General features: G+C 43.5%; 1 protein-coding gene across 1 annotated transcript in view; it reads right to left on the minus strand.

Annotated features, from left to right (window-relative positions):
* Window positions 1-1,034: 1,034 nt before the first annotated feature.
* The window catches only part of PCP4 (Purkinje cell protein 4), a 56,365-nt gene continuing 33,206 nt past the window's right edge, over window positions 1,035-24,193 (minus strand). The window contains exon 3 of the mRNA XM_059466573.1: window positions 1,035-3,028. Within this exon, the coding sequence (XP_059322556.1) occupies window positions 2,901-3,028 (128 nt within the window). The 3' untranslated portion in view covers window positions 1,035-2,900. The remainder of the gene's footprint in view (window positions 3,029-24,193) is intronic.

Genomic DNA, 24,193 nt, shown 5'->3' on the forward strand with positions numbered 1-24,193 from the left:
GCTCTGGGCATTAATCCAAAAACCATTTCTACTTTCTGCAAAACCTCCACTTTCCCCACAGGTCTGGCTGTGGCTTGCTTTTCTCTCTTTAACTTGACAGACTCCACATTCTTTGCTGTTTTCCTTGTGTGGGCATTCCTGTGCTTTTTCATGGCTTTTGGTTGCTCCTGTTGGTCTCCTCTGTGTTTATTTCCACAGGTTATTTTACAGTCCAGGCAACATTGTGAGCTAAGGATTTCACAGGCTCAGGCAATTGTCCTGATCACTCAGCTGTAGGTTATTCTCTTTTGGGATAATCTGGCAGCAATTTGGAGCAGAGGCAGCATGGATGTGTCTGGGTGTCAGGGGTGGGAGCCATAACCCTGTTTCCTGCAAAATCCACTGCTCTGAGTATTCTTCCATGTTACCTATGGGAACTTTGGGGTTATCAGCACTGAGATCCCCCTAAATTAAATCTTTATTTCCATTACTGCATTACTCACAGCTAGGCAGAGCTTAGTGTCTGGAAATTAAAAGACCCACATTATCCCTGGAATATTAACTGTCCTCTTACCCATCCTGGTTGAATCCCATTCCTTTTCTCACCTCAGCCAAACCCAGAGAGGTCTCTGAAAATTGTGAGTTAGTGGTAAGAAAAGAAATTAACAGCTGTCACCTTGGATATGGGCAAAAGATGAGTGAAAAGCAGGACTCAGGAGCAAGAAAGCTCTCCTGGGAACACAAATCTGTGTGCAAACACATTTACATGAAAAGGAAATTGTCTGACAGGGGCAGCCACAATTATTCCAAATCTCATGCCAGATCACTGTTTCCTCATTATGTTTCTCTGTTCATTAGGGCTGTGTCTGTGAGATGCACTCTGAACTGCACATTGAAGAAAAGCCCTGCTGCTGGAAGAGCCACAATTCATTTACTAACAGCCCCTGTTGCTGTGCTTCAATAATGCAATCATTTTCTCTGTGTCCCAACCATATGATTATTCTTGTTGTGTAGGAAATTTAAGTCCAAGGAATGTCAGATCAAATATAAAAGCCTAGTGCTTACCCATAGTTTTTATTCAATTAAGTAGCCATTACAGAGCTCATGCTGTTTCAAATGACATAATGCAGAACACAAATGCAGTCTTTTATTACAAATATATGTTCATCTAAACAAAATGGCACCAAAACAATCCAAAGCCATTACAATTTTTAGATTATTATGCTTAGGCTATCATTATATGGTGAGCAGTTGCTGTGAAAGACGAGTGGGGGAACTGGGGCCTCCACAAACCACACTCTGAGCACAGCAGCACTGTTATTTGAGGTTTATTTGTGAAATTCTGAAATGCAGAGGAACAGTGCAGATAGAAAAATAAACAATGAAAGCACTGAGCTGACTTTGCAGGTGATGAGTGGGAAAGTCATGCCTAGGACCTGACATAGAAAGAGACGCCACAGGCAGGGTCTGGCTGTTCCCCCCAAAAATTAATTCTAAAATCTTCTCTGTGCCTTCCTCCCCAGCCTCAAGCAGCTCACAAATGATGTTTGCACATGCTTTCTTCTCTGCCCACAGGATTTCTCCTGCTCAGCATCCCTGAGGGCTCCCTGTAGCCAGCACAGGGCCAGAACTTTTTGCACCATCTCCAAAATGATGCCCAGCACCCCAAGTGCCTGAACCTGTAGAAGGTTTTCCCTTTTCCTTTGTAATCCCCCAGCTCTGCATCTCTCCAGCACTGCTGCCCTGATGGGCTCCTTGGGAAAGCCACGAGGCCCCTCCTTACCTCTGTTCCTGCCCCTGCTCTGGATTTCTGTTTAAATGTGATTAATGATGCATTTATCCATTGCCCTGGTGATCAAACACTCCTGTGGAAGGTGGGAGAGGAAGGAAAAGAATCCCCTGGGCAGAGCTGGGAATGACCCCTGGATCTGTGCCCCTGAAGGGGTGCAAGGCTGGCAAGCTGTCACCACTCACCTCCCCACTTCAGACACGTTGTAGCTGATTTTTGTCGATCCAAACCTGGGCTAACTCACCAATAAAGGGGCTCAAAGCTGAATACAGAACAGTGCAAATGGACACAGGAAGCCTGGTATGATTTACTCCTCAAACACTGAAAATAATATGGAAAGAGAGAGATGGCACAGAAACAGTTGTTGATTATGTAGAGACTGAAAAACCACATGAGGAAATAGGGTTTAGACGGTCAGTTTCTATTTTTACAGACAAAAATCAATCCCAAATTTCCAAAGGTATTTTGTGTCTGGTTTATTATTTTCTTTCCATAACAGTCAACGTGGTCCAAGATCTCTGAATGTTATCATGCAAAGAGGAAGGACAGGCAAAATTTCCCCACTCAAACCACTTCATTGACACACTTGCAAGACAAAAATAAACTGCTCCCTGCTTCCTACACCCCTCATGCCAGCTTCTGTCTGCAACTTTTTTCTTTTTTATTTACTTTCAACTCATTACAAGAAAGTAATTTTATTTTTACATTTTGCTGGCAGCTGGAAGTCTCCAAATGAGGGAAGCAGGGCTGAGATGCATCTATCTCATCCCTCAGCAAAAATCCCTGCACATACGGTGCTGTTATGACTCTGAGCTTTAGGTGGAGAGGGAAACAGGCATCTGGGCTGGGTTCATTTGTAACGCTGCACTTGCTGGATTAATATGGAAAGACAGATGAAGGCAGACACTTTAATTACTTCACCCTAACTTTTTATTACAACATCAAGTAAAATGGTGAGTTACAGAGGATAATGGGCGTGAAACATCTGGGATGAAGTCGCACACAAGCTCATGGGTTGTTATCTGCCAATGGGGTTTTAAATATTGATAATTTCTGTACATGCATCTTTGTGTTATTTCTGATCTTGATAAATCATCTCAGGATTACTTTGTTTTGAGCTGTGAGGTAGCTACTAGGACTGGGAGCCAGCTTTTTTCTTCTGGAATTTTCTGAACTGGGACTGTATCGCCACGGCCGCCCGCTCTGTCTCTGGCGCGTCCATGTCTATGTCAAACTCCTCTTGGACCTTCTTTTGCCCATCTGCTCAAAGGAAACACAACAAAAAACATCAACAGCTTTTTCACACAGGGATGATCACTGAACAACACAGGTGGAAAATTCTGCTGCTTTCTCCTTCTTCCTAAAGATCCTTATTAAATACTGAGGTAAAAGCCCGTTATCTCTTAACCATATCTCAATTTTCAGACCAAGGAAAAGGCATCAATAGACACAGACATGGAAAGGGGGAGCAGATTCAGGGAAAAAACCTGGCACAAGTTACATCAAACCCCTCCCAGTGACAGAGTTTGGGGAGCTTGGGCACTGAGGAGCAACATCCAAAGGGTGCTCAGCACTCATCCAGCATCTGGGCAAGTCCTCACAGCCCAGGAACGACTCTGTGCCCCCCAGCAGGGAGAACTTAAAGTTCCTTTCCAACCTCAATTATTCTACGTTTACTCTAAAAAAAGAGGCAGATTAAAATATTTTAAAGTAGAGGCATTAAGACCCTGTTCTTATCACACCTCCAACATGAGAGGAAGAGATAAGACTTCCTTTCCTAAGGCTGATTTCCATCCTTTCCCCTCGTTTCCTGCCCCATCCCTTCCAACACGCACATCCCTTCCCCTCTGAATCATTTATGTCCAATCTCTCCACCACTGTGCTGCTTCCCTCACTTCTCTCCAGGCTCTGCTCTTGTCTTTCATCCTCAATCCTTGGCTCTTTGCCTTCCTTTATTCCCAGGCCCCAGCTTTCCCTTCAGCTGCATTCGGCCTCCACGTGGCCAACCCAGCTGACTCTGCTGAATTTTCCTTCACCCACCTACAAGTTAAAAGTGCAGCCCTGGGAAAATTCCTGCCCTGGTTGCAGAGATAACCCTGAACTGCCTGGACTGAGCTGGTGGGAGCACGTTTGCCCCACTAACCTTGTCACAGCATTGAGTTTTTCACCATAAACTGGTTTGTTAAACTCACTGATGCCACTCTTGTGTGCCAGCCTGCAGTGCACGTCACACCAGGAGTCTGCAGGGAGCTCTGCTTGGGGGAATTCACCCACTTTGAACCACTTTGCTCTTAATTCTTGACATTATTACCTCCAGGATGCTCATCTCCAAGTACGGTTAATGCAAATAAAGGCAATTTATTTTAATTTTCATATTAAAATGATGAAAATAAACTTATCCCCCTTATAGTCTCTGTCCTGCACACTAGAAAACAGGGATGCCATTCCATGGTTTTAGCATCAGTCCTACAGGATTTCTTGCCTTTATGTCTTGTTCTTACTCAAAACTCAGCTTTTGTGTCCATTTTCTACAGACCACTCTAAACAGAAGAAGCATTTAAAGGGAAGGTTTTGCAATATCCCATATTGATTTTATTTTAACTACAGTAATCAAATAAATGTAGCTATGCTAATGTAAGACAAATGTTCACTTGGTATTTTGTTTTATTTAGAAAACATTTAAGAAGAAAGATGAAAATGGAAGAAGAAAGAGAAAATCTGGATTAAAAAAGAACAGCTTGAGAGCTCACCAAATTTTATTACACAGGCTAATGAAAAGCTAAGCTATCAAAACAAAGACTTGTGTGGAACAAAATCAATCCATTAACTTTATGTCATTAAATCACAGAATCATGTCATTAAATCTGAGAATCTGCATGGTTTGTGTAGCTATTCAAGCAATGCAACCACCCTGAGTACAGAAATACAATTATAGTTTATCTTGCGTGGGGAAGGGACGTGAAGGTCGGAAATGACACAGCCAAGGAGAAACTGGAACTGATTTTGATTTGGTATTTATGGGTTAAAGGCAACCTAACAGTAAAAGTGGAGTCTGTCCATGGATTTTAGCCTTTCAGAGGAATAATTACTGTCCTTTGGAAATGCCAGTTGGGAAAACCAGATGGGTGGATGAACAGACACAATTGGGTCTGTACCTCTTGAAGAAATCTGGCCTGTACAGCTCATTTCCTATTACAGCCAAGTTTTAGCACTATCTTAACTTGCAACAGTGACACAGCAATCTCACATTAACACTTAAGAAAATGCAGCATTTAGTGAAATTTGTCTCTAAATTTCCAGGACACTTAAATCTTTGCTTGATGCCATCATCACTGCTTTAAAATCAACTGTAATAAATAATTCACAGTATCTTAAGGTCTAACTTCCTTTTATTTAACCTGCAGTTGTTGACATCGAAATCAAAATTCCACACGAGCTCTTCTCTATTTCTATTTTCCTGTCACCACTAAGAAATGCTAGGACAAGAAGTTTTCAGCCGTGACTTAGACTTGTAATTAAGAAATCAGAAGTGTTCAAATGGGCCAAGATATTTATATGAATAAAGGAGAAATTCATAATTAGCAGATGTTAGGGAAATACAATGATTACACATATATGCATAATATATACAAAACAACATGTGCATTATCTGTGTAAGTAATGTAATATAATGGACATTTCTGTATAATTTTATTTCTCCCTATGCCCATATTTCACTATTTTTATACATGGATGGTCCATCCACATTTGCATACATAGAGAATATATAATAATATATAATTGCACAGACACATTTGCTTAAAGAGTTAGTTTAAGTACATATAGTTAACATAGTTTAAGTCCTATATTAAACTGAAAAGAGCTGGATTGGGTATTTCCCAAATTTTGGGAGTGGATTTTCTTGGAGTTCTCCCCAAACCATTTCCTATTGATACCTGTCACAATACAGACACTTTACCAGATGGACTGTCAGTCTGGGGAGAAAATTCAGTGGGGTGCCAGCTTGGGCTTTGTCTAAGGGAATAAAATTTTAGCTTTTACCTTGAGCTGCTTCCCTAAAAGCAGCCTTGTGATTTAAAAAGTATCACACCCTGCAAACAACATGGTTTTACTGGTTGGGAGCAGGAGTTCCAACTCCTTTGTGACAGGGGAGCTGCAACCTGGTGATCTTTAAGGTCCCTTCCAACCCACACCATTCTGTGATTCTACAAATTAAGAATTAACCAATTGATTACAATGGAAACCCAGTCTGGGCTCAGGAACTGCAGAGATTTGAAATCACCTCAGTGCACTGATGAAAAGATTAAAGCCTTTTTGCACCCTTCCTACTCCATATCCACCCATGGCACAGTGACTTTTACCTGTCAGTAGTTGTTCACATATCTCAGGCGTGCAGGCTGTTGGATTTGAGTCCTCAAATCATTAAATTTCTGCAGAGAGCTGAAAGCAAGCCTGTAGAAATGCTCCTCTTTCATGCCCTCCTGGTTTTCCTTTCACAAGGGATAATTACCTTGGAAATGGTCTGAAAACCCAGGAAATTCTTGCTCTCAGCAGGCCACAGCACAGGTAAGCACTGGCACAGGTTTTACTCCTGGATTTGATTTTTCCATTCCTGCTGGTGGGGGCCAACCATTCTGATAGCAAACCACGTTCCCAAGCTGCCTTGATGTGGCAATAAAGGTGCATCAGGATTCCGTCCCCACCCTCTGCCACACACAACCTTTTGTTGGTATCTTCACTTTCTAAATTAAATGATGATTCCTTCCACATGGGTATCTGAGGATACCTGAACTACACCCACCCCCAGGAGAAAACCAGGGGAAAAAAACCCCAAAACTGTTGTCAGCAGACTTAAAACTCCTGAACTTCTTGTGATTTTACAGGATTCAGAGATGGTTGATAAGCCCTGGCCTGCATTTTCTGCTTTCTGAGGGGGACTCTGCTTTTATTAGCACCACAATAAATAAATCCTCCTAACCCTTCCCACTAAACTCAGCTATTGCAAGGCTTTCCCTGAAAGATTTCTTCATACTTTGCTGGCCTCTTCCAAAGACACCCTGACAAACGAGGGGAACTAGTGCCTGTCCCTGCTGGGCCCTGATCACTGCCAGCAGTAGTTGGGCATACCAAAAGATTTGGCATAACCAAAGATTGTTACCCAATGAATTTCCCAAAATCACATTTAACCACGGACTGGCTCTGGTGCCAATTGAGGCAAATCTGATCAGTGGTGGGGCAAACTCCTTGGAGAACTGTTGTATTTGCTGGGAAATGTCCCAAAGAAGGCAGGAATGATGAATCTGACTCCATGTTCTCAGAAGGCTAATTTATTACTTTTTATACTGTATTATATTAAAGAATACTATACTATACAATCTAGAAAGGTTACTTACTAAATGCTAAAAAGATAATAATGAAAACTCCTGACTCTCTCCAGAGTCCTGACACAGCCTGGCCCTGATTGGCCAAAGAGTGAAAACAACTCAGAGCAGAATCCAATGAAACAGTCACCTGTGGGTAAACAATCTCCAAACACATTCCACATGAGCAAAACACAGGAGAAGCAAATCAGATAATTATTGCTTTCATTTTTCTCTGAGGCCTTTCAGCTTCCCAGGAGAAAAATCCTGGGTAAAGGGATTTTTTCAGAGAATGTGAATGCCACAGAAAACAACATGAAGTGCCTGCTGAAAAGGGGCTCCCCACACCCCAGCACCACCACACTGCAGGGCTGAAGTGACACAATTTATAGGGCACAGGTTTTCCCTCACCACAGGCAGCACTCATCCCAGCAGGAGAGCCTGAAGCAGCAGCTAATGAGCTGCTTTCCAAGTCTCCCATCATCTTGCACTGCTGCAGCTGAAGAAAGATCTGTGTTTTCCTTTTCCAGATGAAACAGCATTAGAATGCTGTTGCCATGATCTGCTAGAGTGCCCTGTGATCCATGGCAAACACTGGATGAAGCTGAAGGAAAACAACAAAATCTTACACATAAATCTACCCATCAAACTCTGAAGAAATGTGGTGCAAATGTAATTATTCACAGTGTAAATGTGCCTCCAGCTATTTCTTTCATTTACTTTTCAGCTATGAAGCAAAATGAATTGTGATAATGCTGGGAAAAGGAAACATTGCTTATTCCATATGGGCCAAAAGTTTCAAGCAGTCTTTTGTGACATTTGAACACAGCCTGAACAGACCAGTCCTTCCCAAAACTGCTCAGGGAAGGGAAAAGGTTAGTGGGGTGGAAAAGGGGACTCAGTCTTTATTCTCAGAAATTCCCATCTTCCAGATGAAACAGAAATTGCTTGTCACATTCTGGAAAAACATTCAGCATGAAAAATCACATGGGCTGAAGCCTCTCCCTGGCATTTCATGTCTCAGGATCCATCCTCTGCCCCTGCTCACATCTAACAGGAATTATGGGGCCAGACCAAAGATGGAATACACTCATAAAAATACTGCACTTTTCAGAGGCTAAACTGCAGCGTTTGGGAAAAAAGATTCAATGGAGTGTGGGACAGAATCACAGGGCCAGAAGCAGAGTTTGTTTGCCTCAGGCAGGATCATTACCTCTCACTGCTCCAAAGATTTTTCAAGCTGTGACAATCTTTATCCCAAGCTATTACACCAGCCTATCCAATAAGGCAGGACAGCCCCTAATTAAAGAGGAGCAAAAAGGGCAGGAATCACATGGATGCTGACATCCATGTGCAGCATTATCTTTATGTGATGGGAAGAGTCATTTTGTCTGACCAGACTCCACAGAGCAACCAGCCAGCTGGAGAAAGCATATGGATGCTCAGAGGTGTGGAGGCCACACTTTACTCCTCACAAGGAACAGTTTTAAAAGCCAAGAGATGATGTTGGCCATTCTTTCCCTTCTCTATCTACTTGAGGGTGAGGAAGTAAATGACTCATTTTTTAGGGGAGTTACAGAATCATGGCATGGTTTGGGTTGGAAGAGACCTCAGAGATCATCCAGCTCCACCCCTGCCATGGCAGAGACACCTTCCACTGTCCCAGGCTGCTCCAAGCCCAATGTCCAACCTGCCTTTGGACACTTCCACTTATGGGGCAGCCATAAAACTTCTAGGTAAACTGTTACAGTTCCTCACTAAGCTCACAGTAAATAAATTATTTCTTCTAATATCTAACCTAAACCTTCTCTCTGTCAGTGTGAAGCCGTTCTCCCTTGTACTTGGAATTGTCTCTCTCTTCCCAGCTCCTCCAGGCCCTGCAAGGCCACCCTGAGCTCAGCCCAAAGCTTCTCCTGTGCAGGTGAGCAATGCCAGCTGTGCCAGCCTTTCCTGCCAGCAGAGCTGCTCCATCCTCTGCCCATCCTGGAGCCTCCTCTGGGCTCTGCAGCAGCTCCAGCTCCTCCCTGGCTGAGCCTGCCCTGGCCCAGCCTGAGGCCGCTCCCTCTGCTCCTGTCCCTGTTCCCTGGAGCAGAGCCCGACCCCCCCGGCTGTGCCCTCCTGGCAGGGACTTGTGCAGAGCCACGAGGGCCCCTGAGCCTCCTTTGCTCCAGCCTCAGCCCCTTCCAGCTCCCTCAGCCCCTGCTGGGGCTCCAGCCCCTGCCCAGCTCCGTTCCCTGCCCTGGACACGCTCCAGCCCCTCCAGGGCTCTCCTGCAGGAGCAGAACTGGGCCCAGCCCTGGAGGGGCCTCTCAGAGCCAGCACAGAGGGACAATCCCTGCCCTGCTCCTGCTGCACACACAATTCCCCATCCAGCCCAGCTGCCAGGGGCCTTCCTGGACACAAAGATTCAGCCTCTTCATTAATAAGCACAGAATTTTTCTCTAATTAGATTAGGAACAATAATTGTCCTTCCTGCTCATCAGAGGTGCTGCAGGGTGAGATGTTCAGTTTGTGACAAGGACTCCATCCTTAAAGCTGTTCCTGTTTTGTCACTCCAAAAGGAACCCAGAAATTCCAGGGCTGCCTTCCAGAGTCCAGGGCTCCCTGTTGGGTTTGTCAGGAGAGAGGCACTTGATGGCTGGGAATTACAGCTTTACACAAGGGGGTTTTGTTTTCAGGTTTTTGAAGGTGGAAAATGCTGGGGAAATGCAAAGTCCATAAAGGAACCATCTCTGAAACTGAAAAGCAACCCCTGGAGCTCAGCAGTCTCCTGACACTTCAAAAGCTCCATGTGGAAAAAAAAAATAAAGGTTATCATTAATGATAGACTAAATGTAACATCTATTTTTATCTCTACTACACCAATTGGCCCCAGAATATCACTCAAAGCTAGCCAGAAATAATTAATATCATTTGATTCATCTGTAAATTACAATTTGGTATAAAGAACATGACCTTATTAGGCAAGCAGAATCTTTTATTTTTCAAATTGACCTTTACTTTCAGAATATGGTGTTGCTATCTCAAACTCGAAAAATTAGTTTTGCTGCAAAAAATAATGGTTGTTCTTCTATAATTTTAAAAATGTTATTTCAGCATGAGGTTTTGAAATGTCTGATTAATCTTTTTTTTTTCCTAGTTGTAATAATGTTGGAGAACAGGAATATTATTTCTGACATAAGATAAATGAAGTAGCATAAAAAATATGTACATTGGGGTAATATAATGGAACAGAAAGGAATAGCAATAAAATTCAGTTTACAGAAATTGCATTCTCTAGATTGTAGCCAACTACAGATGAATTGATTTTGCTCAACAATTAATATAGAGACAAATATTGTTTTTCCTTAAATGCTAATACTGTTTAAGCAATTATTCCTCATCTTCAAAGTAATTAATGGATCACTGCCAGCCTTTTAAAATGGTTTACAAACACATAACTGATGCACAGATAGGTACATAATTCATGGGAGGCATTCTGGGAATGAAACCAGAGGCCCTAATTCACATTCCCACACGGATATCAAACTTTTTGCAAGTTTAACTGAGAACCTATCAAACAAAACCAGCCTGTTTTCAGCTCTTAATCTCATCTCTTACCAGCTAAAGCTGTGTCTGAGGGTGCTAAGCTGGCAAATTCAGTGGCAGCTCTGGGAACCGAAGGGAAATGGTGCTGGGGATCAAGTGCTGGCACTGACGCAAATCACAGAATTTCCTGAGCTGGAAGGGACCCCAAGGAGCACAGAGTGCAGTTCCTGTCTGATCCCTGTGTTCCTGCAGAATGATGTCCCATCTGTCAGGGTACCTGTCACCAATTCCCCGACTTCTGGGACTCTGGCTGGGGCCAGAGAGACCCTCCTGGAGTGGTCTTGTGTCAGGAAAGAGAGACACACTGGATCTCTGCAGTCTTCAGGTTCTTGTTTATTGTTATCTTATCTAAAGTTTTGCATGCTGCCCACACCAGGCTCAGCACGCTGGAAAAGCCCCACAAAAATTGGCCAACAATCTCTTGTTCCAAGGTCTTTTAAGACTAAACTATCCAATGAAGAACTGGCACCTGGATTATTTTCCCTCTTACCCCAATAACTGATTCCAAAGAGCTGCAATGGGGCTTTTTCTGCCCAATTACAAAATGCCACCCAAACCCATGGAGAAGGAGGAAGAAGCAGCATGAAGAACAAACCCAGGACAACACCCTGTGCCCTCCATCTTGCTTCCATCCACAACACACTAAAAACCCCAAACCCTCAATTTCTCACCAAGTGATGCACCTACACTGCTCTCTATAATCTATTTCACACTTTTGTGGATTCTGGTCTACCCTGAAGTCTGGGAAACTTTCTCCATGGATGAGGGTCAGAGTCAGTGCTGCCCTGGGGGTCAGGGCACCCCAGAGCAGACACAGAAATATTCCCTGTGCCCTGGGTTTCCACACCCACCAGCAGGGATAACACACCCAGCCCTAACTCAGCCTCTCCTACAGGTCAGGATGCCAAAATCCTCCTCACAAATTCAGCCCAGAATTGTGAGAGTCTCATTCTGCAGCTGCCCAAGGCTCCAGCCAAGTTTGAAATAGGAATTGTTACAATGTGGTTTTAATTTCCTCAGCCATTTCCAGGTCTCATTTCCCAGTTAAACACTGTGCCTTTAACCAGCTTTGCTGTGGAGGGAGCTGCATTTCAGCAGTGCATGAAGCGAGCTGCCCTCCTGACTGGCTCCTCCACTGCTTGATTAATATATGATCAGTTATTTCCCTATTATGGTAGCATGCAGGCGCTCCCAGCCCGAGCTGGGAGCCCTAATGTGGTTACAAATGCAGAACAATAAATTCTTTCCCCTCCACCACCCCTCAGTGCTCTGACCTTTGCAAAAGTGTCTTCAGCAGTAACGTTTAAAATAACAACGGGAGAACTTCCTCAGGGCTACCTCGACACCAGCACATTATCCAAGGCCCCAGCACAGCTCAGGCATCATCCACAGCTTCCCTGAATATCTGAGAGCATGGCTGGGATTGTTCCAGACAGACTCTGCCAAGGGACTGTGGCAGCAAAGGATGGGACCCCCGAGTTCAGCCCTTTTGATTCACCTTTGCATCAAAACCATAGAAAAGAGAGAGCCATAGAAAAGGCTCTCAACCCATTTTGTTTTCTAAGAGGGATGTTGCCCCCAGCACTGTGGAAGCCCAGGGCACTGGGAACATTTCTGTGTCTGCTCTGGGGTGCCCTGACCCCCAGGGCAGCACTGACTCTGACCCTCATCCATGGAGAAAGTTTCCCAGACTTCAAGATAGACCAGAATCCACAAAAGTGTGAAATAGATTATAGAGAGCAGTGTAGGTGTATCACTTGGTGAGACATTGAGGTTTGGGGATTTTTAGTATGTTGTGGATGGAAGCAAGATGGAGGGCACAGGGTGTTGTCCTGGGTTTCTTCTTCATGCTGCTTCTTCCTTCTTCTCCATGGGTTTGGGTGGCATTTTGTAATTGGGCAGAAAAGTCCCCATTGCAGCTCTTTGGGATCAGTTATTGGGGTAAAAGGGAAAATAATCCAGGTGTCAGTTCTTCATTGGATAGTTCAGTCTTAAAAGCCCTTGGAACAAGAGATTGTTGCCATTTTGTGCCTTCTGAGGAAAAGCTGCAGAACTCACAGTAGTGAGACTGTTTTACTGATCAGAAATAATAAACACCTGAGTGTGAACATGAAACACCATCTCAAGTGCCTTCAATCCAGACCCAGAGAAACCCACAGCTGGTACCCCCACACAGCACTTCCAAACCCTTTCCTGCTCCAGACTGCAGAGGAACTGCTTCAGAATGAGCTGGCACTCACTGCTAATTGTGGGATGACCAATGATACCTGAGGGCACTCACCAGGAAAACACAGAACCAGAGGATTTTATCTTCCAGTGTGGCACTGCCTCCCTCAGCTTTGCTTTCCAGGGATGCTCCCTCAGGAGCAGCTGGGGAAGGAGCTCGGAGAAGTGGCAGCTATCACAACATGCCACCCAGGAGTGGCAGGAAAGGGGGATCAAACCCCTGCCTGCCAAAGTGACAGCAGCTGGGGAAGGTGGCACGGGTTACAGAGCAAAACCTGTCAGTCACACAAAGGAGAGGAATCAATCAAAAGAGCCGTGCTATGGAGTCAGAAGATGGTTTTTTCCATGCACAAAGAAGAGTGAGGCTTTGCCCTGCTCATCTTCAAAGTGGAAAATAAAGGCGTTTTTTGGAGTCACTGCATACCAGCATATCTGTTAGCAACTAATGAGAGGCTATTTTAAGTTTACAGGGTGATTTTAATAAAAACTACTTTATCAGCACTTGGAAAGTCTCAGTGAGAAAATACTCTCCTCTTGTAAAATCTATCACAGCTTTTAATTACAAATGACTTAATCCCACTCAGAGGTAAAGTACAGGAATTGAGCTTTGCCATTCAATATCACATTCTGAAGCAAAGGAGATATTGCAGAGAAATTCTTCCCTTCTTCTCAGAGAAATTCTGCAGGGTGAGCAGGCCCTGGCACAGGTTGGCAGAGCAGCTGTGGCTGCCCCTGGATCCCTGGAAATGTCAAGGGCATGTTGGATATTGGGGCTTGGAGCATCCTGGGATAGTGGATATCCATTCCTATGGAAGAGGTGGTTGGAAGATGAGCTTGAAGAACCCTTCCAGTCCAAACTATTCTATGATTTTATTTCAGTATCTTCTAAGCCTTGTAAACATTATCAATAAGAAACACTCTACTGCACAGATTAAGTGCAAGAAACAAACAACTTTAATAATGACCAAGCAGTGCAGCTTTTATTTGCACAAATATAAGTATGCTATTTATTTATTAAATAAATTAATAAATTAAATAATTTATCCTATTGCTCAGGATGCAATAGGATAAAGTAATTTAGCACAATCACACACACACAAAAAAAGCCACTGCTTTAACACATGTACCATGTTTTTTTAACATCTTGCACTACCTGCCAGTTTGGGGATGCTTGTGGAGGCAACTAGTCAATAATTGGGTAGAAGTGGAGCTTGTGAGGTTAAAAATGCCTAAGGAAGTACCTGGAGTCTTTTAGTGACAGAACAGAATTGTCAGAGGGTAAAAACACACTGGGATGACCAAACCTGCTCTAAGAGATTCCTTTAGGAGAGCATTTGGCAAAAGGAAGTTTGTCACCCCTCCTTAAAACCAAACTCATCCCTTCAGGAGAGCCCCAGAGATGTGATGAATGTAAAATCCAGAGCAGCTCCAAGGTAGTTCAGCCTGAGCAAAGACCAGGAAACTCTGATGGACATCAATTTACCATGAAACCTGGCCTGCCACTGGCTCTCACATGCTCCTGCATCACTTGGCTTTGCCACTTCACTCCAGCATCCACAAGCTCAGCCAGAGTGCCAGATAGATTCAGTCTGACCAGAAGTTTTACTGACTGCTCCACAGAATGAAATTTTCTCACAAAAGGTACAGAATTTTAACATCTCTGACTCCTGAAAGCAGTCACCCAGCTGTAGTTTTCCACCATAAAGCAAAGAAATCCTGTTGCAGGAGGGTTGGATCTAGGAAATTTCCACTGTTTTCTTTTGCTTGGGCTGTTACCCGAACAGAATCATTAATTTGAGTTTACATGTCTCCACTGAACACAAAGAGCCACAGTCTCTGTTTATTTCCCCTGCAGGCTGGCTTGCTTAACTTTCTTAGGAAGAGAGGAGGGGCTGCTCAGGAAAATGTAGGATAACACTGAAACAGCAGCACAGGGGAGATAAATGAAGATCCAGTGGCAATGTGGCTCTGAAAGAGGATGAGAAAGAATTAAATGCTGCAGGGTACTGTGAGTGTGTTCCAGTGTGTTCCAGGCTGTCTTGCCCAAGAGCCACTTGGAAAGCCAGGTTACATGTTCTGCAGAAGCTCATTAGGCCAAATATTTCAAAACCAGATTCTAGGTAAAAAGATCTGGCCAATTTCTAGGAGGGGGAAAAAAATCCTTATTCTAACTTAGAACTATGGAATCATTTAGGTTGGAAAAGATCTTTGAGATCTATAAATGAAGCCAAACTTGCAGGTGTTTAGCAATGGAGAAAAGCAAGGATTCCAAGGGTGCAACTCCAATATTTTTGGACAGCATGAATCTCACCCTTGAATCCCTTCCTATACTGCTTAATTCTCCATTAGTGTTAAAGGCAGCTCAGAGGGACTGGTTCAGATGTAGGCATTGTTCTCTAAATGAGTTACACTGCCTGAGCCTGAGTGCTGCCTGGACTACACACTGTAGAATTTCAGATGAACACACTTATCTGCTATTTCATGAGAAATTCTTTCTCACCAAATGAATTATTTAGCCCTCATAAAAACTACTACACTGAAACTGCAGCAGCTAAGAAATCTTGTTTGCTCCAGGAAGGAAGAAAATAAAATAAAGGTAGGCACACCTTCTCCCACAACTCCAGCTGAGTGCTCTGATCCCATGGGATGGAGAAGAAGAGAACAGCTCACCTTCAGCAGAGGGTCAGAGTGAACATTTGTTCCCTCTGCTGAGATGGCCAGGGAAGCTGCCAGTTGTGGAGCTGATCTGGATCCTCTCATGCTCCCTCAGGAGCTGACTGAACACTGTGCATACACTTTTCTTTTTATAGAAATATAGTTGAACAGACAAAAAAAAACTGTATCAGCACCCTCACTCTCCTTTCAATTTAATTCAGAGATAGTGAATTTTTGTGTACACTGTGTGCCTTTATGTGTACATCAATAAGACTCCTTCTATACCTCTAATAAGGGATTACAGCTAACACCACACAAGCAATATCAAATGCTTCATGTGAACAAGCAGCCAGATGACAATTTCTGAGAGAGCTGTAATTGAATTCAGCAGCTACAGCAAACACCAAACCTGTGCTCTGCTGCTTAGCTAAGAGAGAGCCAGGGGATGGCTGCTGCCATCCTGGAGGGTGGAGGTGCTCCAAGGAACCTTCCTGAACCAAGGAACCTTCCTTGAACCAAGGAACCCTGCTGAACCAAGGAACCTTCCTGAACCAAGGAACCCTCCTGAACCAAGGAACCGTGCTGAACCAAGGAACCCTGCTGAACCAAGGAACACCAAACCTGTGTTCTGCTGCTTAGCTAAAAGTGAGCCAGGGGATGGCTGCTGCCATCCTGGAGGGTGGAGGTGCTCCAAGGAACCCTGCATAACCAAGGAACCTTGCTGAACCAAGGAACCCTCCTGAACCAAGGAACCTTGCTGAACCCAGCCTGTGGCCAAGGCAGCCAAAACAGCCCTGAGAATGCAGGAGGAATAAAATGTGGGTGTCAGATGTGCTGGGTGGCCATCTGTAGAGGACAAGAACACTTTATAAGGTATTCCCATGATGCTCATGGCTGATCCAAGCCAAGGAACACTGATATCACACTGGGATCTGCAAGCAGAGCTCAGGAAACCACAGTGAGCACCTCCCTGTGCAGCTCCCCAACATGGTGCACTCAACAGAGAGCTCTGATTTCACAGCACAGTTACACTCACATGTTCCTTCCATGCCAAAGCACACAAAGTTACTGCTTCATCATTCCTTAATGGAAGAAATCCAGCCCCGCCACACATCCTTGCCATGTTTTCTTCTTTTCCCACCCCTACTGTGGAAACTGATGCTGAGGTGGACACGACTCTTGGCTCTGATGCAGAACTGGAGCACAGCTCTGCTCTTCCACTAATTTCTTGTCCCAGAGTAATAAAAAAGACCTTATTGTCACATAGGACAATTTACTGTTTAGCATAAGGGAGTAAAAAATGGCAGTGAGCAGACCCTAAAAAAGAGGGGGGATGAATCCAGAAGGACAAGGTGTCCTCCTGAGCAGCCCTTTCACTACCCAAAGGCAGTTCTGCCCGGGGAGGCTGAAGCCTGGAATTGTAACGAGTCAATACCAAAGCTCTGTGGGATTTCTTGTCCCTGCCTTGAGCCTCTGTGTTTATTGAGTGAGGACTGATGGTTGTAAGGTAATGTAATTTTCCAAGCCTTTCCAAAGCAGCAAAGATAATGAGCAAGGTCGGGCTCCAAAGCCACTAGACAGTACTTCAAATCCTACTTCTGCTTTTTTTTTTTTTTCCCCTTTCCCCCACCTCATAAAAAAACAGAATTCCAAACCTTCTAGGTCCTAGGCACTGACTCAGCAACATCCTCTTTTGAACTCAGTGCTATTCCAGAAAAGGGTGGAGGGTTGTTCTCCCCCAAGAGTGCAGCTCTGTGTTCTGACAAGCATCTGACTCAAGTGTAGATCATTAATGCTGCCTTGCAGTGGGCTTATTCTCAGGTGTGTAGCAAGGAGGAGTATCCACCTTTTTATAGCCTGTGTATTGATTAATCACACCCACACTCCTTTTTATTTTATTTTTTTTTATGTGGGTAAAAGCAAGCATGTTTTTCCAATAAAAGAAAGAGAAAGCAGGTCCATATTCCGAGCTCTGCATCTACATCAGGAGGTTATGGAGCAGGGAAGTGAAAATGGTCTCATTATCCTGACAGATGGTGCACTTCACAAACCCACACAGAACACTGAGGACACAAAGGAAGGTTGTACGTGCTGGGAGTGTGGTGCATTTCTGAGCTGCCAGACAAGTGCTGTGTGAGGTACCACACTGGCCCTCCAGCCTTGCTGCCTTCCAGCCCTCAGAGCTGGAACAAATCCCTTTTGTCATCCTCTGCCTCCTTTCCTTCTGTCCCCCCTTTTAATCCTCCCATCAAAGAAAGATTCCTCTGTAACTTCGATTTTTTTTTTTCAATGCAAAAACATGTAAAGGCAAAACAAAAAGCAAGTTTTATTAATATGAGCTGTCTAGAAGAAAATGAGGCTTCCTATTAACCTTATCTTGGTTTTCACCTCACTAAGTTTTCACCTGGTGCCTTTTAACAACGCCTATTTAAAATCAATTTTATTAGGAGGGGTGGCCATTGATTCAGCTAAGTGCTGCAATTGCAATTAGAAAGTTATTAAACCCTGTGCCAGATAGACTAATTGACATGAAAATCTGACTGAGGCCAGGGGATAAAGGTTCCCCTCCTGCTTCAGCTCTAAGTTTATTGCACACATAAAGCTATCTTAAAAGAACATTCAGGTTACAAAGTTGAACACGAGAAAGTTAATAAATGACAAAAAGAACTGATACCATTAGGCAAAATGAACTGAATCACTGAGTGGGCAACTTGAATTTTTGACATTGAAACTTCCATGGTCTTAGGAGCACAGTGTTTCCTAGATTTAAAGCACAAAAAATGCATTTTGATGCAACATATGGACAGCCACATGGCTCCTCAGCACTGCTGCTTGGAACTGTTAAATCAACACCAGTTTTAATGGAGTAACTGGCAGGGGTGGGAGGCTGCTGTCCTGTTCCTGAATCAGCAGCAAAGGCAATGACCTTGACTATTTTTTGGGTGGGATTCATGAAGCTTTGGGTGGGATTCATGAAGCTGTCAGGAAAGGAACAATGAGAAAGCTCTGATGCCCTCAGATGTGGTGGCTGCTCCTGCTCCACCTCGTCCATCCCAGCTCTGCCCCAGCCCTGATGGTCACCACAGCCCCCAGCGATCCCCAACAATGCTGTGTCTTTATTTGGATGTTCCTGCTCCCCAAAACTGCTCCAGGACATTCCCTAACATCAGAATTCCAGCCCGGCCAGTCCATATTCCTCCCAGCCTGTCACCATGATATTTTATGAAAAATCCCTTCACCAGGATTTCTTCTCCTGGCAAGATGAGAAGCCTCAGCTTCTCCATGTTTTGCTCCTCTGGAATGTGATTTGGAGAACTGTTTAACCCAGCATGTGAATTATTTTTAATTAATGGCCAATCACAGCCAGCTGTGTCAGACTCTCTGAGTGTCACAGGTTTTATTATAATTCTTTTCTAGCTTTCTGATGTATCCTTTCTCTTTCTTTAGTACAGGTTTAGTATATAATATATAATATAATATAATATAATATAATATAATATAATATAATATAATATAATATAATATAATATAATATAATATAATATAATATAATATAATATAATATAATATAATATAATATAATATAATATCATGGTGACACAGCCAGTCCATATTCCTCCCTCCCAGTCCTGTTTCCCACCCCAAAAATACCAAATCCTGCCTAATCCTCTGTGGTTCCACCTTCCTGAGGAGCCCCTAATTAACTCCTTTGTCATCCCATCCTTTTTACCTGCCTGCTCCAGCTTCTGGGACCCTCTGCTCCCAAGCAAGGAGGAAGATTTTTTTCCTAAGCAATTGTGGTGTTTTGGGAGCACAGAAAGGGCACCACCCTGCCTTTGGCTTCAGCTCCTGATCAAAGCATCACTGAATGTAGCAGCAATCAAGGAAAACCATGATCTCCTTAAGCCTTTCAAAGACAGTGTTGGTTTAATTGCTTTAGTGTTTACTATTTGGGTCAGTGATGTTAAATTTTCACAGAAAAAAAAAGAATTAACTGCTTCACTGAACCCACACAAATGCAGGACTTGTATAAGAGATAGAAAAGTCACATCCCAGATGACAAATCTTACATTTCTGTTCAAAGTGACAAAGGCTCAAAGCAGTCAGACAAAAGGCCACCAGAAATTGTTTTTAATTTCTTGATGTGCTAACATTTTGCTCAAGCCTCATTTTTGGAAAGTACTGGAATGACTTTGCTGAACCCTTCCAAAATAATTCTGCTTGAAGCAAGCAATCAAAATGACAAATTTCAGCCTGAGCAATTGGATTTTGGCAAGGTTGTGTACAACTGAAAAGGGAGCTTTTAACCAGCAGAGTTCAGCAGCTGTTAATCGGCCTTGCCACCAGTCCAGATTGCAATAAACAAAATAAGTGCATGTAATAACAGTGAAGGAATGTAAACCAAATGAAATAAAAGTTACAGATAGCTGGAAAATCTTTAAAAGGGATCAAAATCAGAGAGTGAATGTTACTCTGCTGGTGTTTTTAGAGTTTCCAATGAATTCTTGAAGATTTAAGCACGGGAAAAAAACTGAAAATAGTTGAGTCACTTAAAATGATTACACGGAAGGCAAAAATTAATCTGAGTAGTGCTTTACACATTCTGTGTTGAGGATTTCTCTCAACTTATCTCTGCTACTCAGTTAAAAAATTTTGTAGAAAACATTTTCCCTTGTGTGAATTTAGACCCTGCCAGGCACTTTTTAAGGTCTGCCTGGATTTACAGACATGCCAGCTTGTCAATAAAGCTGATCAGAAAGAGCATCAGAGCTGCCACACACGGCTGCCCATCCTCAGATCATCTCCCAGCCCGTGTTTTCTGATCCAGAGAGATCCATTCCTCCTCCCCCTGCTTCTGAGGATTGCAAGGACAAAGGCTTACAAGCATCTGGAAGAAGGACTAAACCTTTCATGCATCTGCTCTGCCTCAGAAAACACGAGCAAGGAAGGACTGAAGCTGGGACTCACATCCCTCACTGCCTCCAAAGTGCTGGCATGGGCAGAATGCACAGGACACAGCACACCCCAGTCCCTGTTCCACTAAACCCCAAATCATTGTCTTTACTGCTCAAATTTTAGAGCTGACTGTAAACAGAACCAATTAATTCTTTTTTTCTCCTCTTTTGCTCAGGAAACTCAATTACTTTGCCTTGCCTTGCCTTTCCTTTCCTTGAAATTTCCTTGAAATTTCCTTTCCTTGAAATTTCCTTGAAATTTCCTTTCCTTGAAATTTCCTTGGAATTTCCTTTCCTTTTCTTGAAATTTCCTTTCCTTTCCTTTAAATTTCCTTTCCTTGAAAGTTCCTTGAAATTTCCTTTCCTTTCTTTGAAATTTCCTTTCCCATTTCCTCTTCTAATTCTGCTACTTTAAAAACGGCTTTGTTTCTTACTTGTGTTTCTCTCCTTCCAGGTGTCTCCTCACCTGGCCCTTGCTTAAACTGAATTTCCTCAATTTCCTTAGTCTAGGGAATTATTTGTGAGACTGGAGAGGAATGAGAAATTTCAGGTGAGGGGTCACTATGACTCCAAATTAGAGCGTTAGTCAGGACCCTTCTTTATGGCAAATTAATTTTCTTTACTAATGACCCAGACTGCAAATTTTCCTGGGAAAATAGGAGGGGAAATGAGGCAGTCAGAGGGAGAAGCAGCACTTCACCTGGCTGTGCTGGGAAGACACAAAATGAGAGGCGAGACAGAAGAAATGAGGGAGACAAGAAGAGGAGCAGACAGAGAAGACCTTACTTGTGGAAAAGATGAAAGGCAAACCTGAGGTTTTCTGAAGAAAGCAAGGAAAAAGTGACTTGACCCATCACAGCAGCCTGGCCTGGCAGGAAGGACCAGGAGTTTGGATTCAGCCTGGAGCATCCCCCTCCCACGGCACACTCACTTGTTGCCTCAACAAGGGCCCTCAGTGGCAGGAAAATATCAACTTGCACAAACCAGAGACGGGTTAGAACTTCAACATTGTGAGTGAATGTCTCTTGGGCCTTGCAAAACCAGCAGAAAGCAGTGCCAGGAGAGCTGTGGCAACGTGCACCACAGAACTGAGAGTTTTCCAGTGCTCACCTCAAGCCGTGCAGCCTCTCCTGGGCAGCAAAAGCAAAACTTTCTTCTTTTTTTTTAAGCAAATCGATCAGATTTTCTCCTGAAACAACTCCCTGATGAGGGCAGAACACCCTGGGGGATTTTTAAACTGCCTGGGCTGGAAGTCCACATTGCTTTTTGTGTTCTGTTCTGTTTTCTGGCACGCTTGGCCAAGCTTATCAAGTGTTTTGTCACATTCAGACAGCATCACTTACAACAACAAAAGGTATCCCTGACACCAGCAAATGAGGCTGGCAGCTCTGAGCTGCATCACTCCCTCTCTCAGCAATTACAATGAAATTAAAAAAAAATAAATCAACTCAGCCTTTTGCCAGAAAAAATAAACTCTGCCAGGCCAGAACCTCCAGAAATCCACAGCACAATGGAAGCAGCTGCTCTCTAACTCAGCTCAGGTTAATTGTTGGTTTCTACTTTGCAAGTTCTGTCAAGAAATTCAGCCCCAAATATTCACCACAGTACTACAGAATCCTGCAGAAAACTCCTTACAGCCACAGAAAATTACTGTGGTGTCCAAAGAGTTGTGGGAGACTCAAAACAAGGGTCAAATTTATGGTAGTTATAAAATCTTTTCATGCCAAGTTTCAAATAAATTTGGGTATATTTATAGTTTGGAGAGGAAAACAGTAACTTCTTAGTGGTCTCACATAGTATCCACTCAAAAATCATGGCAGTTGTGGATGTGCTTATATTTAATTTCATTTAAACTTGAAACAGAACTAAACTGAGTTGGAATTAAAAGCTCACATAAACAATTATGTGGAGAGAAACTACAAAGCACTGGTATCCCTTGATGCAGCTTTCTTCACTGGCTTTTTTTTTTTTTTTTTTTTGTGTCCATCATCTTTTACTGCAAGAAGAAAAAGAACTAATAAAAGGAAAGAAATAAGTATTCAAATTCCAACTCAGGCTGGACTTCAGCCAGTCCACCATGTAATGGCAAAAATGCTAATGTTAGCTGCAGTAATCTTCTTAAGATGATGAATAGAGACCAAGAATCTTCACAACTCTGCTGCATCTGAGAACAGCTTCTAGACTGTGTTGTCCCCAAGGTTTGCCCGTGGCATGGAGAGGAATGGGGGGGAATTGCCAAAATTTACATTTTCTTTTTGATGTTCTTCCACAATGGAATGGTTCTGAGCTGAGGAACCTCTGGAGGATTCCATCTCATGACTTAAATCTTTTGCTTTTTATTTCTGTGGTCACTCCTGTGAAAACCATAAATACTTGTACAAGAATTTTGATGCTTTTCTCTGGCATAGCTGTGGAAAAGCTTCAAAGAGGTCCAGCAGTGAGAGCAGACAATGCCCACCAAGGCTCCCACACCTGGTCCTGCTGGGCAAATGGCACAGGAATACCCACCATTGTTTATGGACCATTCATCTCCAAACTCCTTCCCACTGGGGTCTAGAAAAGCCTTTTCTTTTTCTTTAATTTGACAGAGGAAGGAATTTAAGCCAAAGAAGTTTATCTGAGATGAGACCAAGTGGTGCTGATGGAGAGAATGATTGATTGGCAATGCCAGTGTCTTGCCCTCTGCTGACAGCATCCATCACCCTTTGACAGAAAAGGTCCAAACCTCCACATCTTCCATTTGTCTTCTTACCTTCTTGGCTAAAATGAGCCAGGAATGCTTTTCCCCCCATTTCTCCACATCTTTGCCTGCCAGAGGCAGAGCTCACACGAGAGGCACCGATCTCTCACCAGAGACGTGGACTTTTGTTGTGAACAGATTCATTGGAAAGGTCACCAAGAAATTTCTGCCAGTGACAAATTCAGCTGTCTGCTTGATGAATACAACCATTGGTTGAGATTAAAATACACATTTTCTGCTGGTAATTATTTTGCTCGATGCTCCAGGACACCAAACAGCCTTGGATCCAGCTCAGCTCTGTCCCAAAGTCCCTCCCTTGATGGGTTCTGTCCCCTGAGAGGTGAAAGGGAGGAGGTTGTCTGATTCTCACCTGTGCTCCATGAACCTGGATAAGGCAGGGTGGGGTTTATGTGCTCCCATCATTCCTCAGGATGCAGCTGGAGGTCTGGAATACACACAGCTGTATCCACACCTTCCCTCAAAGTCACCACACCTGATAACCTACGTTCAGCTCTGAAATCAAAGGCCAGAAGAACAATAAATTCTTCAGGCTTAATTAATCTCACCTCTCCCACCCTTCTGTTTGGTTCTACCACACAACAAAGGATGTAGCCCAGAATTTTCTCCACAGTTAATTTCTGTGGCCCAGAATTTGCTCCATGGTTAATTCCTGTAACCCAGAATTTGCTCCCTGGCCAATTCTTGTAATCCAGAATTTTCCCCACACCTAATTCCTGTAGCCCAGAATTTTCTCCACATTTAATTTCTGTAGCCCAGAATTTGCTCCATGGCCAATTCCTGTAATCCAGAATTTGCTCCCTGGCCAATTCCTGTAGCCCAGAATTTCCTGTATCATAGAATTTGCTCCATGGCCAATTCCTGTAGCCCAGAATTTTCCCCA

This window comes from Ammospiza nelsoni, chromosome 2 (genome assembly GCF_027579445.1).
Source record: "Ammospiza nelsoni isolate bAmmNel1 chromosome 2, bAmmNel1.pri, whole genome shotgun sequence".
Lineage (NCBI taxonomy): Eukaryota > Metazoa > Chordata > Aves > Passeriformes > Passerellidae > Ammospiza > Ammospiza nelsoni.